Here is a 16,034-nt window from a genome sequence, read left to right on the forward strand (position 1 = left end):
TACTATTGCCATTTTGTTCATTGTTTTCTGGTTGTTTTGTAGATCCATTGTTCCTTGTTTCTTAACCTGCTGTCTTCTTTTGTGTTTTTCGATGTCTTGTGGTATTAGTATGCTTGGACTTCTTTATCACGTTCTTTTGTGTAATTACTACAGGTTTTTCCCTTGAGGTAACCATGAGGCTTACACAAAATATCTTAAAATTATAACACCCTATTTTAAACTAATAACAACTTCAATAATAATAACAATAAACTAATAATAACTTCAATAGAATTCCTAAGCTTTACACTTTTACATCTCTTCCCCCTCACGTTTTAGGTTATTGATGTTACAATTTACATATTTTTTATTTTGTGTAACTAATAACAGATTATTGTAGTTATGGTTATTTTTACTACATTTATTTAACTTTTAAACTAGAGTTGTAAGTGAATTATGCACCACCATTACCATATTACAAAATAAAACTTTGACTAAATATTTACCATTACCAGTGAGTGACTAAATATTTACCATTACCAGTGAGTTTTACACTGCCTTCTTATGTTTTTATGATGTTAGTTAGCATCCTTTTATTTCCACTCCAAGAATTCCCTCTAGCATTTCTTGTAAGGCAGGTCTAGTGGTAATGAATTCCCTCAGCTTTTGTTTGTTGGGGAAAGACTTTATCCCTCCTTCATCTCTGAAGGACAGCTTCACTAGGTATAGTATTCTTGGTTGATAGTCTTTTTCTTTCGATATTTTGAATATGCCATCCCATTCTTTTTTTTTTTTTTTTTGTGAGGACAATCAGCCCTGAGCTAACATCCATGCTAATCCTCCTCCTTTTTTTTTTGCTGAGGAATATCGGCTCTGAGCTAACATCTATTGCCAATCCTCCTCCTTTTTTTTCCCCAAAGCCCCTGTAGATAGGTGTATGTCATAGTTACACATCCTTCTAGTTGCTGTATGTGGGACACGGCCTCAGCATGGCCGGAGAAGCGGTGCATCAGTGCACACCCGAGATCAGAACCCGGGCCACCAGTAGCGGAGCGTGCACACTTAACCGCTAAGCCACGGGGCCAGCCCTGTCATCCCATTCTTTTCTGGCCTGAAAAGTTCCCAGTGAGAAATCCACTGATGGTCTTACAGGGGTTCCCTTGTATGTAACTTCTCTTTTCCCTTGCTGCTTTCAAAATTCTTTCTATCTTTGACTTTTAACAACTTAATCATAATGTGTCCTGATGTAGCCCTATTCGGATGCCATCTATTTGGAGTCCTTTGAGCCTCTTGGATCTGGACATCTATTTCTCTCCCTAGGTTTGGGAAGTTTTCAGCCATTATTGCTTTAAATATACTTTCTGTCACTTTGTCTTTCTCTTCTCCTTTTGGAATTCCCATAATGTGAATACTATTTCTTCTCATGGTGTCCCATAAGTCCTGTAGGCTTTCTTCACTCTTTTACATTCTTTTTTCTTTTTACTCCTCTGACTGGATAATTTCAAATGTCCTATCTTCTAGGTCACTGATTCTCTCTTCTGCGTGGTTGAGTCTGCTTTTGAAGCTCTCTATTTAATGTTTCAGTTCAGTTATTTACTTTTCAGCTCTTTCTGGTGGGTTTTTTTTTTTTTTTTGGATGGTTTCTATTTCTTTGAACTTCTCATTTTGTTCATGCATTATTTTCCTAATTTTGTTTAGTTGTCTATTTGTTCTTCTAGTTCACTAAACTTCTTTAAGAGTATTATTCTGAATTCTTTGACAGTTCATAGATATCTACTTCTTTAGGGTCAGTTATTAGAGCTTTATTAGTTTCCTTTGGTGGTCTCATATTTATCTGATTTTTCATGATCCTTGATTCCTTATGTTGGTATCTGTGCATTTGAGTAAATGGTCTCCTCTTTCAGACTTTGCAGGTTTGTTTTGGCAGAGACAGTTCACCAATCAGTTCAGTTTGGGTTTCTGGCTGTGTCTGCTGGTAATGTCCTTGGGCAGGTGGGGCCTGCTATTAGGGTCTATTTTGGGGTGAGGCAACTGTTTGAGGTCTGAGGTTGGGGGTGGGGGAAGTGTACCACTAGCTGAGAACAGCTGGATAGGACTGCTGGCTTGGTCCCCTACCCAAATGAGGCTGTAGGATGAGCTCCATGGTTGCCTGAATCCTCTGGTCAGGCTTACTAGACAGTCGTGACTGGGTATGATACTGAGCAGTAGGTGGGGCTATGAATTAGCTTCCCTGCCCTGGCAGGACAGCAGGACAAGACCCAGGGCCTGCAGGGGCTCATTGTTTGGGGACCCAAAATAGTGTGTACTGAATATGCTGGTCAGGTGAGGCCACCAGTTTTGCTCTGCAGACAGGAAAAGCCACGGGCTGTGCTCTCTGTTCAAGTGCCACTCCAGGCAGGGCTGTTGGGTAGGCTATGCAGGTTCCTTGGCCAGGTGGGCTAAAGGCTGTATTCAGCAATAAGCAGGGCTATGAATTAGTTTCCCTGCCCAGGTGCAGTGGGAGAAGCAGCTCCAAGGCCACTGAGGCTCTTCGTGGTCTTGGCTCAAGCTGACCCTTGCCCCAAATTCCCTGGCTGAACAGGGCCACTGGCTTTGCTCTGAGGTCAAATCAATCAGCTCTGCCTGCCTGCCTCTTGGCTCAAGCATTGCTGGTTATACAGCAATTTCCAGGTGTTCTCACCAGCCCATCTTATTAGATAGGGCCAGGGCCCACGCTCCATAACAGGTGGACCTAGCTCTCCTGCCTTGGAGGGACTGAGAGAACCCACTCAGGCAACTCCCAAATTTTCCCAAACTGGCCTTCTGGTCAGGAGGGGCTGGGAGCCACACTCCACAGCTAGTGGGGCTATAACTCAGCTCTTCAGCATGGGCAGACCAGGCTCTAGGGTGGCAAAATTCTTCATTTGAGGACCTGCACCCTGCCGAGTTCCCTGGTCAGACTGCACCACTGACTTGGTTCTGCAGATGAGCAAAGCCGCTGGTTAAGACCACTACCGGGTAGGAACTTGGTTGTTGGAACCCTTCTCCCCTTCTGTCACAATCAGATTCCCAATAGTTGTGCCCCATAAATTCCCCTGTGATCCCCGTGGGGTGGAACCAGAGTAGGGGCTCCCACGAAGTAACCCACAATGCTGGGGGTGCTGGATGTCACCCCTGGGCTCTTTTTCCCTCTGGAGGAGCCACAGGCTCAGAGGAGACCTCTTGGTGTGGCGCTGCGCTGGCCTGGGGGAGGGGCAATGCAGTCAGTGTGTACCCGTCCCTCTTACCCTTCTAACAGTCTGTCTTGGTCTCTGTGGTGCAGGGGGTGCTTCAGCCTCCCTCCCATGTCCCAGGACTCTCTAAGTGGTGTCTTGTCCATGAATAGTTGCTAATTGTTCTTCTTGTGAGGGGGCGCAAAGTCAGGAATGACCTACATCACCATCTTGGTGACATCAGTCCCTTTACTGTGTGTTAACACTGTTCTGAGGACTTTATATGGATTAATCTCTTTAATCCTCACAACCACTTTATGGGATAGGTAATACTGTTAACCTTATTCTACAGATGTGAAAATTGAGACACAGAGAGGATGAAGTGGGAACCCTTGTTTGATTCATGGCCCCTGTGCTTTTAACCCTGAGAGTGGGACTCACCAAATTGTCCCTCTGCTCCCCACCTCCCAAGAGCAGGCATGCCTCACCTCTAACATGGCAGTGTTACAGTGCCCTTCACTGGTCCCTCTGTGTAACGCACCTGCTGGAGACGGCAAATTAATGGGGGAGGCAAGAGAGGTAGGTAGGCGATACAAGAGGAAAGGAGGAACAAGAGGACTTTTCGATTCATCAGGGCACTGGTGATGGCAGGTACCACTTTTTAATCATCACTTTCCACCTCCACAAAAAAAGCTGGTGGTGGGACTGGCAACCTGCTCACCAGCACCCCTCCCCACCCTCCCCACTCGAGCCCTATCTCAGGTCACTGGAGGTGCTCCAGCCTCCCTCTGGACGAGGGCAGCTCCCTACCCAAGGCAGACCCCCTCAGAGTCACTGAAGCTGAGAGCGCCACCCTGCTTCATCCCTGGAGTGTGGATTCAGACTCACAGCTTTTGACCAGGGAAGACACGGGCCCAGAAAGGACTTGTTGAGGTCACAGAGCTTGTAGGTGTCAGAGCTAAAAGTAACCCCAGGTGTCCTAAGGCCAGGGTTATCCCCCCCCACACACACACACACACACACTGCCATTCTGCGTGGAAGTCTTTTGGGGAAGCTGTCATTATTCCAATGTTGCTCCCTTAATAGTCAGTGAACATCTCACAAAAGACCTGTGGGAAGTCGTCTGATCCTACGTTAGGAAACGACCCCTACCCCACCACTGAAGGGAAAGAGAATCAAAACAGTGCCTGCTCTTTTCTTGTCTTTGCATAAAATCTCCAGAAGGAACTGGTATATTTGTTACCTTCAAGGAGGAGACTAGATGGCCCAGGGGTGGACTGACTTTTGTGCCACTTGATATTGAGCCGTGTGAACACACGGCCTACTCAAAATAAGTATCTTCTTAAAAACACTCTTCCCTGAAGCCCCAGGCTGGGAGTCAGGACTCCTGGGATCTGGTCCCACCTCTCCACATACTGACTGTCACTTTAGGCAACTCAGGTAATCATCTCTCTACACCGTTTCCTCCGCTGTAAAACACGAGTGGGCTGAACAAGTCATCTGCGAGGCTCCTCTCAGCTCCAGAGGGCTATGATTCTAGACTCCCCAGCTACATTCTAAAATCCATGAGGGGAGGGATGGGACAATTTTGGAGCCTTTTGAAAAAGTCTCTTTGTAAACCTTGGCCAAGGGGCCTTTTGCTCACCCAGCTAGAAGCCACTCCCTCCCTGGGACCCAGGTCTTCAGACCAAGCTGGCCAGGACTGTTCCGAGAGTCAGGAGGACAGGAGATGCTGAAGGGGAGCGTGGTCAACAGAACTCGGCTTTCAGAGACATATGGACCTGGCTTCAAATCCTGGGTGACCTTGAGCTATAGTCCCTTAACCTCTGAGCCTAAATTTCCTCCTCTATAAAATAAGAATGCCAACTTCACAGGTTAAGAGGATTACATGAGATAACATGAAAAGCACCCGGCACGCAGAAGGCATTCAACAAATGTTTGTTAGCTCGCTTCCTTCCTCCCTCCCTTCATCAGAGCAGCTGGGACACAGAGGAGGCTGGGTTAGTTCGCATGTTTTGTCTTTAAGTTGGTTTTCTCATGCAAATCCATGAAACCTGGCCACCTCAGTTGGTTCTAGCAATGCTGTTGCTATAGATCCAAGACTGTATGTAGGCTGCTCACACCACCGGAGCGGAAAAAAACCCCACCTAACTTTGCCAGCTTAGGACTTCAGGGGGCTTATCTTTCATTTGTCTGCATGGGGAAAACAATGCCAAGTGGCCTTTGGCAAATGGCCCAGTAAGTCCCCAGCTGGTAGGTGGAGGAGGAGGGAGGGGGACGAAGGGAGAGATGGAGGATGTCAGCACTTCCCAAGACTGGCAGCAGGGGACAGGGAGCTCCGGGGGGTGCAGGGATGGGGTAAGGGCTCTGCACCTGTAGGGAACTCAGCTACTTTCTCCAGGACCCCAGGTACTTAAAGGTCTCTGAGCCTTGGTTTTCTCACCCATAGAAATGGACTGAAAATCTCCACATCGTAGGATTGTTGTGGTGATTAGATCAGATACCTGGTTATGTGAATAATAATTTTTCTTCTCCCCTTAAGAGGAAGGAGGCAAAAGCCTTCAAAGAGAAGGAGACACATTCACACAACTGCCTTATAGAAAATGGACCTGCAGAGATTTAATTGATGTAGAAAACACAGGATTGTCACCAGAGTTGGCTGTAACATGTGAGCTATTCCCAAAGCACACAGAATGAGCCAAATAATAAAATGGACTTTTTTTTGTTGGCTAATGTGACTGATGCCTAAAAAGTATCTGGGGGGTAGAAAAGCCAACTGGATCTTAATGACAAAGAAATGAGTGGTGGGATGGTGGAGAGTTGGTTTCTCTGCGTTGGAGAGGCAAGGGCAACCCCATAGCTTTCAAGACAAGAAAAATGGGGGCATTTTATTTAAACAATGGGACAGCTGTCAGAGAACAGCCCCTGCAACCCCCTCAGGGGCCCGCTGATGGGAGGTGGGACTGCAGGGAGCCGTGCCAGAATGGCAGCAGCTCCAAATGGCACAGGATCCCTCAGCTCCTTCAGAATGAGTCTCCAGGCTCTGGGAAGGGGCGGCAGTGGATGGGGCTGGGGGTGGCACAGGTAGAAAAGATGGCTGGAAACAGAATCCATGAACAGACCTGAGGTGGGCCAGGAAGAGAAAATAAGCTGAGGACCAGAAGCCATCCTAGCCTTTTCCTAGGGCTTGTTGGCTTTCTGAAAGTTGTGTGCTGAGACCTGAGACTCTAGCTGGGACGGCTCTGGGGAGGAGCCCCGGGGAAGGAGAAGGGGAAGGGAGAGCCCCTGAGGAAGCATAGTGCCAGCACAGGGAAGAGAGGCAGCAAAACTTCTGGGGCCCAGCCTCCAGCAACCTCTTGCAGGGCTCCTGAAAAGGGGACATTAAAAGAAAAAGAAGGAAAGGTCTGATCTCTACGTGGCTGAGGTATTAGACAGAGCCTGGTCCCAGGGTACAGACATGCCGGGGGCTTTGTTCTGGTGAATTAAGGACCATACCCATAACTATGGGAGCCTCCAGCAGTGTCAGCTCCAAAGGGAGTCCGTTGGCCTTTGACAGCAGCTCCTCTGATACCCACCCCTTCCTCCTGAAGGTGCCCATGTCCCTGATGCCCCTCAGCTGCCCCACATCACCAGTGTTGCCACGTCCATGCAGGAGCTCACAGAAGTCCACACATTTCAGCCTGAGAAACATTACGTGGTCACAGAGGGGGCGGCTTACTGTTTCCAGTCGGACCATCCTTTTCACCCATCCCCCATGGTTCCAAGTTCTGAGTGGGGAAAGCAGCAAAGGCGGGCCAGGAGAATGCTTTAGCACAGGGAATAAAGTGCAGGCAGCTCCTCAGGCACTTGGTCTGGAGGCAGGAGAGGCCGGTGCCCCAGACGCCACTGCTCTGGGCCTCAATAGTGATGATACAATTTCAGTCTGTTGTTCTCATCCAGGCCCAGCTGCAGGAGGCCCAGAGGGGCTGTTGGCTTGGGCATCGAGGAGAAGAGATGTCTGGCCACGAGGTGAAGGAAAACTCTGCAGTCAGCTGAGCACATCCAGAGAAGGGCCATGGAAGAGGCAAAGGCCAGAGTGTCCTCCAGGGCACAAACACAAGCCCTGTAGCCCAGCTCAGCCAGCCTAGAGGCCGCAGCAGGAAGTAATGGGGTTTGGGAACTGGCTAAAAGGATACGACTTGGGGTCGTTCTTGTAACGTTCTAGCCACTTTCGGTTAGCCTCGATCATGCCCTGAAAGTTGTTGCTGCCCGCCTCGGGGACTTGAGGATGGAGAGAGGAACGCTGCAGGAGGCGGAGCTGCTCACTAGGAAGAAGGACAGCACAGGGAGAGGAAGAGAGGAGGAAGGGGATGTGCGGTAGAGCCCACCGGCGGCCATCATATCTGCCTCCTCGCTCTTCTCTCAACATACCAGCTGCAGCCTTTTCAGAGTCCCTTTACCAATTCAAGCTTCCTCTATTGGCAAGAATGCCCCTCTGAAATGATGAGCATCAGTTCCCAAAAGGGAGGGTGGGGGACCCTCCCCAACCTTCCAGGGTGAGTACTCCTGCCATTAAGGCTTTAGACTCCCACATCTGCCTAGTCCCGGCCAACCTCATCAGCAAAAACTCTCCCCTCTCGACTCAGACACCTGCCAGCATTGGCTCCCAACCTGGCCAAAGGGGTGAGTGGCGGGGGTACTTATGGCTGGGGGCCTGTGGGGAGGGGGACATATCTGGCAAGGAATAAGATAAATGTGAAATTAATAACAGGTTTAAATAATTGCCCATCTGTCTCCCCAACCGGGGCATCCCTCTCACTCCAGATGTTGCTCAGCAGGACTAGGGGGAGAAGGGAGCCAGATGAAGCAGACAAAGAGCTCAATGGCAAAGACAAAAGCCACACTCCAGGGCCGGAGGGTGCAGTGCGAGGGCAGGGTGCAGGGTCCTGCCAGGGGCTGATTTCTCCCCGTGGGTGCCACAGGGCAGCTTCCTGATGGAGCTGGGCCAGGTAAGCCCAGCCCCACCCCCACTGGGACATGGGCGGTTTGGACTCTCCTCTGGTTGTGGAGAAGCACCTCAGACCCAGGCAGCTTTGTGGTCTGGAGCCTAACCGACCTCTCTGGGCAACTTGACCCAGAGTCCCGCTCCCCGCTCAGAGGTGCCACTCGCCCAGGGAGGTGCAGCTGAACTCTGTGGCTGACCTCGAGCCCACAAGGAGGCTTACCTGGCAGACACGTAACCCAGCCTGTTCTCCACGGGGGTAGGGCCGCTGCTGAGGAACGGGATGCCAGCTGGAAAAGTAGGAAGAAATTGTTCAGAAATAGGCAGTGGTTCAGCTCAGCCAGACCCCGGCCAGAGCAGACCGCCTCCCTGCTCACCAGTACCTCCTGCCTCCCCAGAAACTGGAAAGGCAGTGCTCCCCAAAACAGGGAAAATTTCAGGGCTTGGAGATGAGAGACAGATGACAGACTAAAATTGTCCTATTTTATTCCTAAAACTTAATCTACTTTCCTATTTGGGTTATTAGGCTAGGGAGAAGACATGTAACTTTTTCCCTCAAAAAAATAACTGTTTTTACGGCTTTTCACACTCTTCAGCAGGGCTATGAAACCAGGTGAGGCCACCTGGCCCAGAAGCAGGGGGAAACCATATGGCCAAGGGGTTACAAACAGAATCCTGGAGTCACAGAGACACAGGGTCAAAACCTAGTCTGTTACTTACTCGCTGGGTACCCTGGAGCATGTCACTTAACCTCTCTGAGTCTCAGTGTCCTCTTCTGTAAAGTGGGATAAATAATTACTACCTCAGAGGGTTATAAGGACCAAACGAAAAACTGTATATAAAATGCCTGGCCCATAATATAACGCACAAGATGATAGCTATTATGATCACAACAACGATGATCTTGCAGGTTCTGCAGAGCTCTAGAATCCATCGTAAAGGCCCCAGTCAGCCCAAGCTCCAGGTAAACACACAGAGCCTCTGGGGCAGGGCAACCAGCAAGTTTTCTTCGCAGGGACCCACAGACAGAACCAATGGACCATGCCAAAGTTGGGAGGCAAGGGATAGGCGAAGGAGGAAGGGAGAAAAAGAAAGAGGAGAAAGAGGGAAGAAGAAAAGGAAGGAAGATGAGGAGGAAGGCGGGGAGGCACAGTCCAGAGGAGGCGTACTTGGAAAATACTTGCGCCACTTCTCCACCAGGAAATCGTCCACTGTTTGAGCCACGGAGGAGGAGAGCCTGGGGCCCAGCCCCGGGTCCCAGGCCCACCGGGTGGACGTGGGTGTAGCAGGGAAGGAGGCTGAGACCCGGGAGGGGGAGGTGGGAAAGGGGATGCTCCTAGAGGACCAGGGAGGGATCTGCACTGGTGCGGAAGTGACGAGCGGTGGTGGTGGCTGAGTGCTGAGGCTGCCCAGCATGCTGAGGACGCCGTTGAGCTGGCTGCTGATCCGCTGCAGGGAGCTGCTCAAGTAGTGGATCTTGTTGGGGAAGGTGGGACCTGGGGTCGGGGTGACTGAAAGGGAAGAGACAGATGGTACGAAGGACTCAGGTTCAGGGCCCTGAGATAACCCCAGGCCCAGCTGGCACTATGGCACCCTACTGGCACACCCCTCCCTGTTGCTCCAGACAACAGCCCCTCAGCCTTGATCAGGGGCATTGGCAGGGCTTCTGTGTTCCAGACAGTGCAGACAGGAAGCTGGCTGTGAGAAAGAGGCTCTCCAGGGCGAGACCCTGGGGAAGGAAGGGGAGAGGGCCCTCTGCCCTTTGTAGGCCAGAGCGGCAGAGGAAGAACAGCCTCCCAGGGACACCTCTCACTGTCAAGTGCTCTGCACGTTCAGAAGGCTCTCCCTGACCCTTCCATCCCCGCGTGTTGCAAGCCCAGATGGGTTCACTCCTTCCCCAGCATTTACTGAGCACCTGCTCCAGACACTGGCTTCCAGAGGCTCACCTGGGCAGGGCTGAGGGAAAGGGGCTGCACCTCTGCTCCCCAAGTCCCTCCCTCTCCACGGATCCTGTGGTCCTCCCCCTGCTTCCCCTTCCTCTCTTCCCTGCTGCCACCACCACTCACTGTGAGGTAGGGGGCAGGATTCAGAACTTTCGCTGCTCGTGTCTTCCATGTCACTGAGGTCAAAGGTCACCACCTTCTTGGTGGGGACTCCTCTCAGAGTGTCCTCATCTGAAGCCTGCGGGTAGAAGCAGCAGTTATTACTGGCACTCGCCTTTGTGGTGTTTGGGGACTGAGGACTTGGTGGGCAGGCTCTCTGGGACCCAGAGTGCTGGGAGAGGCACATCACGCAGGCTGCCTTGCAGGCGGGTGGGAGGGAGGCAAGGCTAAGGGAACTCAACTGCCTGAGATAGAGTTAAGAGGGCCACGGGACCAGACAGATGCCCACCCTTCCCCCCAGCAGACTCTCCCTGCAGTGTCTGTCCACCTAAGCTTCCTTCCTGCCACACCCAGGCCTCAGGCATCCAGAGGAAAGTCTACAAGGCCAGGCAAGGTAGGGACACCTCCTAGATAAGTCTATTCCTGACACCCTGGGTACACCTCTCTGCAGCTACCATAGCAGGGGAAGGGCAGGGGCTAGTCTCTCTCTCAGGAATCTTCAGCAAGAGGCTACAGGTCTGCTCAGGACCATTCAGCACAGATACCCAAACCCACAGATGTGTTTAACAAACACCAAGCTGAAGCCGTTTCCACCAGCCCTATGCCTACTGCCAGTCCTGGGCCCTAGAGGCCCAGCTCCCCTTGACACAGGACCAAAGAACCCAACTGAATACCAGGAACAGAAGAGGGAGGCCATGGCCACACTGGGCTATGTGGCCACAGGGCTGTACCTCTTCCCGGAGAGAGGACTCGAGCTGATTCAGCTTCTCCTCTTTCTTCTTCAACAAGTCGTGGCCTTTCCGCATGGCCGACTTCATCTCATCCAGGTGCCTGGTCTCCTGTAGCCAGGGAGGAGAAATGTGGTGACTTAGCACACAGGTGCTGAAGTCCAGCTCTGCCATTTGCTCGCTGGGTGATCTTGAAGAAATTACTTAACTCTGTCTCGATTCTCATCTAAACAAGAGAAATACTACTTTCACAGAGTCGTGAAAATTAAATGAGATAGAGTTACATGCTTAGCACCATGCCCATACCTAATAAATTCTCAAATGGTTCCTGTTAGCCAATGGTTATCATCACCACTCTAACTACCATCACTATTGCCATCATTGTCGGGAGAGATTCAGCAAAGCAATGCCAGGGCCTGGGGCAGCGTGTACATACCCCTGGGAAGCCTGCTCCTCTGTACCAGCCTCTTGCCCTCTGCTGCCCCAAAGCCAGGCTTAGGGGCCACAGGGGCCTGAGCTCCCTCACCAGCTCTGGGCATCGTCAGAATTCTAACAGAGCAGGCATGGTCTTCTGCTAGGACCCTCAAATGGCACAAGAATCTGTGATCCCAACTAATAATAATGAAGTCTCTGCCTTTTCATTGCAAATTAGGGTATCAAAGAGTAAAACAGAGAAGTAACTCAGTGTTATGCCAAGTGTGCTCAAAAGATTTTTCACTCACAGATGAAGTCTTTAGTGTGACGAAAGGACAAGCAAAGCATTGGATGTGAAATTTTAAAAACTTTACTTATACTCTTCACCTAGAAAATGGGAATGACACTATGACCTTGCACATCATCTGTGGTTATTGTGAGGACCAAAAGATTTACTATTAGAAAGCATTTTGCACACTGTGCATGCCATGTAACTGTAAGATGCTTTCATCTTCATGGAGATACATAACTAGCATCACCTGTCCAGTCTCCCCAAGGCCCATGTGACCACCCTCATGGCGTCCCCAGAATGATCAATTGAGAGCAAGCCCAAAGGCGAGTGTTACCCTGGCTCCCCGCAAGTCCCCACCCCCCCCACCCCCGCTCAGCACAGGGCTGGCAGGCTCTCCTCCAGGCTCCCAACCTCCTCCAGGTCCTTGCGCATGTCTTCCAGGGCCTTGGTGCCTGGCGGGTCTTTGGCTGCCTCCTGAGCACTGGCCAGCTCATGGCGCCAGTGCCGCTGGGCGGCTTTCAGAGCCGTCTGCCGCCTCCGCATGGAGCGTGTCTGCCGCACCAGGAACTCCTTGGCACTACGGAGGGCTATCCCCTCAGCAGAGAGGTAGTGCCGGACGCTGTGAAGGACAGGCCAGGGCAGGGGAGGTGGAGATGGAAAACAAAGACTCTGAGAACCCTTGTTGTGGCTCACTCGACCATTTCCCCAGCAGATGCCCACCCTGAACTCAGGCTGCTGGGCTGGGGCTGAGGCTGGGCTGTGTGTAGGGGTACCCCCACTAAATACCTACAGGGTGCGGCATGTTGCACTGAGTCCTCCCACTCTGACTCTGAAAGGGATCGTGCCTGAGGCCTCCGGACAGATGGCCAGACACTCCCAGTCTGATCCTCAACCTGAGGTCAGCAGATGCCAGCATGCTGTGTCAACGGTCACAGTGGGCAGCTTCTTGGCTTGCCAGAGAAGATTCCTCAGTCTCCCGGGCCCCCTTCCTTGAACCAAGCCCCACTGGTGATCCCTGTCACCTCATTTCAGCTCGCCCAAGCTCTGTGACACTGGCACTCACTCACCCCTTCATGGCATCCTCAACCCAAAATAAGACAAGCTATGGGAGCTCACCTGTCCAAGGACAAGTCGGTCTCCTCCTTGCTCTGGGAGAGAGAAGAGGATACCTTTTTGGTCTGGTTCTAAGGACACACAGTAGAAAAGACCCACTGAAGGCAATAAAAGCAGATACACTGCAGGCTTAAGGGACCCCGAGGCCCCTCCCCGTGGCCTAGACACAAATGGCTCTGCCAGCTGCTGGGCACTACTCACTTACAGACATCACTTGACTGACAGAGATGGGGGACTAGGAATTATAAGAACAGAAGGCTAAGGTCCTATATAGAGCAGAGCCAGGACCCTTCCTGGTGCCCCGCCCCCTCCTCATGCCCCACCCTCTCCTGGTACCCCACCTCTCCTGGCGCCCCTCCCCTCCTGGCGCCATGCCCCAGCCCAGCCATCCTGTCCCCTCCAAGGCAGAGAAGCTCACTGTCCCAAGGGATTTCCTCAGGTCCTCAATGTGGAGATCTGGCTCAAAACGTGGAGAAGCATTACTCTCCTCAACTGCCAGCTCTTTCAACGTGTCCTGCCTCCTCTGAGCTTCAGCCTCCAGGTCGCTGTGGTGGGAAAGGGGAGTGGGAGGTTGGGAGGGGGCCGTGAGGCAGGGTCACATGATAAAGCAGGCCAGGCAGCACACTGTCGGGACTCCTGGGGTGGGCTTCAAGCCTCAACCTTAGGGAGACAGTGGGACCATCTCCATCCCTTCACTTCTGTCAAAGTCCCTGAGGCAGGGCTGGGGCATGATGGTAGAACAAGGGACCCCCAGCTTTTCATAGCCTCTTTTTTTTTTTTAATTTTTATTTATTTTTTGCCCCCAAAGCCCCAGTAGATAGTTGTATGTCATAGATGCACATCCTTCTAGTTGCTGTACGTGGGATGCGGCCTCAGCATGGCTGGAGAAGCGGTGCGTCGGTGCATGCCCGGGATCTGAACCCGGGCCGCCAGCAGCAGAGCGCACACACTGACCACTAAGCCATGGGGCCGGCCCTTCATAGCCTCTTAACATCCCCCACTCCCTACAAAATACAGCAGACACAGCCCCTCTGCCTGGGTCCACCTCTGCCTGTTAACTGGGCCATGATTAGACAGGACCCGTGAGCAGCAGAGGTCAGAGGGCCAGCGAAAGGCAGTGGGGTGGCTACGTGTAGTGTGCCCACACCACCTGATGTGTTTCTGCAGCCTCTGACTCTGGGTCTGCAGCAGATCCACCTGGGACTCCAACTCTAACTTGCGGGCCCGAAGCTCATCGAGAATTCTTCGGAGCTGCCGGTTTGACTCCAACAGGTGGGTGTGCTCCTTCTTTGCCTCCTCCAGGTGCTGATGGGTGGCTGTGGCTTCCTAGGGCAGAAGAAAAGATAGAAGCACCTGGAGACTCAGCAGGGAGAAGGCAGGAAGCAGGCAGCACTAGAGCACAGGGAAGCCCGAAGAGCCCGGGAGAAGCGTGCAGGCTCCTGTCCTCCCATATCCCGGCTCCCTGAGGGTCCGAGCTGGGCTGCACACAGTGGTGCTATCTGTGGAATACTGGCCACCACAGTTTGGAAGCCCAATGCCCTGGAGAGACCAGGTGAACAAAAGAAGGGGTATGGGGGGCGGGGAGAGGGAAGGGAGGAAAGGGAATAGGGGAGACAACGGAGGGAGGACAAGAGGCAGACAAACCTCGCTCTCCAGGGCAACCTTTCTCTGCACATCAAGGAGCTGCTGCTTCTCCTTCCGGGCAGTCTCCTCCTGGGGGGAAGGAAAGAAACAGGGTCCTCCACCTGCATCTCCAGGCCCCAGGTCTAAGGGGCAGGAAGGCCCGCCGTCTCCTGGGGGAGCTATGACTCCAATGTCCTGGGACCTAGAGATCCTGTTCTCCACACCACTCCCTCACCTGAATGTCCAGCTGAGTCAATCTGGCCTTGACATCTTTGGTTCTGGTTTCAAGTTCCACCTCTAAATCTTGGAGTTTCCTTTCCTGCACAGAAATGTAGGTGGAGAGGAAGATGTACGTGTAGACAGAGTGCACGGCATCAGCTGAGGGGGCAGGAGGGGTTCCTGACCCATCACACCACACCATGCCCTCCACGCTGGGCCCGGGCTTCCTCCCACGTACCTCCTGGGAAAGCACCACACTTGCTGATTTCCACTGGGGGCAAGGAGAAGTAAAGCCGCCAACCCCAAGGCCCAAGAGGGGCTGACCTCCTCTTCTGAGGGCCTGGGGATGTTCCATGGCCCAGAAAACAAAGGAGCAACGATGCCCCAGCTTCGGGATGGCCAATGAGACAGCCCCACTCCTAAAGCTCTCAGGCTCCGTCCTGCTGCTCCTGGCACTCTTCTACCCTGTGTGGAGGTGTCGGGGTGGGTGGGCCCCAAGTGCCCGCCCAGAACCCCCACCTGCTCCCGGTGCCGACGCCGCAAGTCCTCGAGCTGCCTGTCCTGCTCCTGCCTCATGGTCTCCAATTCTCGCTCGTGGGCCCTTCGCAGGCGCTCCAGCTCTCCAGTCAGGTGCCCCAGGAGTTCAGCCCGCTGCTTCCTCTCCTGCACGGAGGGTGGGAAACTGCAGCAGCCCTGCCTACCCCTGCAGCCTTGGGTCAGTAACATCAGGGACCCCATCAGCTCCCTAAGGCCAGCTCTTAGAAGGCGGCGTTGAGAAAGGCATGGTCCTATCCCCCAGAAAGCCTGCACCCCGACTCTGCCGCTGAAGCAGACGCTGGTCAGATGTCCTGATAAAATCCCCCCCGGGGAGCCTGCCTCTCCTACTGCTCCAACACGCACAGCTTTCCTTCCTTGAGGGCAGAGAGGTCACTAATAAATCATCACTGTTCTTCAGCAAGGTCAGAATTGGTTTGGCAAGGGAGTCAACTACATTTCATCACAGGCCCGCTATTTCTGCCCTGGGAAAGACTACAAAGAGTCTGGGGTACAGGTTCCAGTTACTGGAGCAGTAGCCTAGAAATCCGGGCAGAGGCCCAGCTGTGGGCTAAAGTCAGCCACCACCACCCCCCCCCCCGCCCACAGCATTGTTCACCCCCAACACAAGCAAGCCAAGGGGCGTGGGGGGCCCTTCAGTAACTGACCTAGCCGGCCTAAGGCCAAACGCTGAGGATGGGCAGGTAATCACTATCTAAATGCCGTTTGGCTCTTGCTGGTCTATTTCTCGGTGTCCTGGAATTTCGATTAACCCTGGTGTTGGGTGGGTAAAACTGAAAGCTTTGGAGTCAGACAGTCTGGGCTTGAATCCTAGCCCCTCTACTTACTAGCAGGGTG

At 52.5% G+C, this 16,034-nt stretch overlaps 1 protein-coding gene across 10 annotated transcripts in view; it reads right to left on the minus strand.

Annotated features, from left to right (window-relative positions):
- Positions 1 to 5,764: 5,764 nt before the first annotated feature.
- CEP164 (centrosomal protein 164) overlaps positions 5,765 to 16,034 on the minus strand; it is a 63,951-nt gene continuing 53,681 nt past the window's right edge. For all 10 annotated transcript variants that reach the window (XM_058545141.1, XM_058545142.1, XM_058545146.1 and 7 more), the window contains 13 exons: positions 15,162 to 15,305; positions 14,659 to 14,742; positions 14,445 to 14,513; positions 13,951 to 14,126; positions 13,219 to 13,345; positions 12,804 to 12,835; positions 12,099 to 12,306; positions 10,985 to 11,092; positions 10,218 to 10,332; positions 9,321 to 9,662; positions 8,375 to 8,441; positions 7,346 to 7,474; positions 5,765 to 7,167 (listed from right to left, as the gene is read on the minus strand). In XM_058545141.1, the coding sequence (XP_058401124.1) occupies positions 7,068 to 7,167; positions 7,346 to 7,474; positions 8,375 to 8,441; positions 9,321 to 9,662; positions 10,218 to 10,332; positions 10,985 to 11,092; positions 12,099 to 12,306; positions 12,804 to 12,835; positions 13,219 to 13,345; positions 13,951 to 14,126; positions 14,445 to 14,513; positions 14,659 to 14,742; positions 15,162 to 15,305 (1,701 nt within the window). In that variant the 3' untranslated portion in view covers positions 5,765 to 7,067. The remainder of the gene's footprint in view (positions 7,168 to 7,345; positions 7,475 to 8,374; positions 8,442 to 9,320; positions 9,663 to 10,217; positions 10,333 to 10,984; positions 11,093 to 12,098; positions 12,307 to 12,803; positions 12,836 to 13,218; positions 13,346 to 13,950; positions 14,127 to 14,444; positions 14,514 to 14,658; positions 14,743 to 15,161; positions 15,306 to 16,034) is intronic.

The sequence above is a fragment of the Diceros bicornis genome, chromosome 7 (assembly GCF_020826845.1).
Source record: "Diceros bicornis minor isolate mBicDic1 chromosome 7, mDicBic1.mat.cur, whole genome shotgun sequence".
Lineage (NCBI taxonomy): Eukaryota > Metazoa > Chordata > Mammalia > Perissodactyla > Rhinocerotidae > Diceros > Diceros bicornis.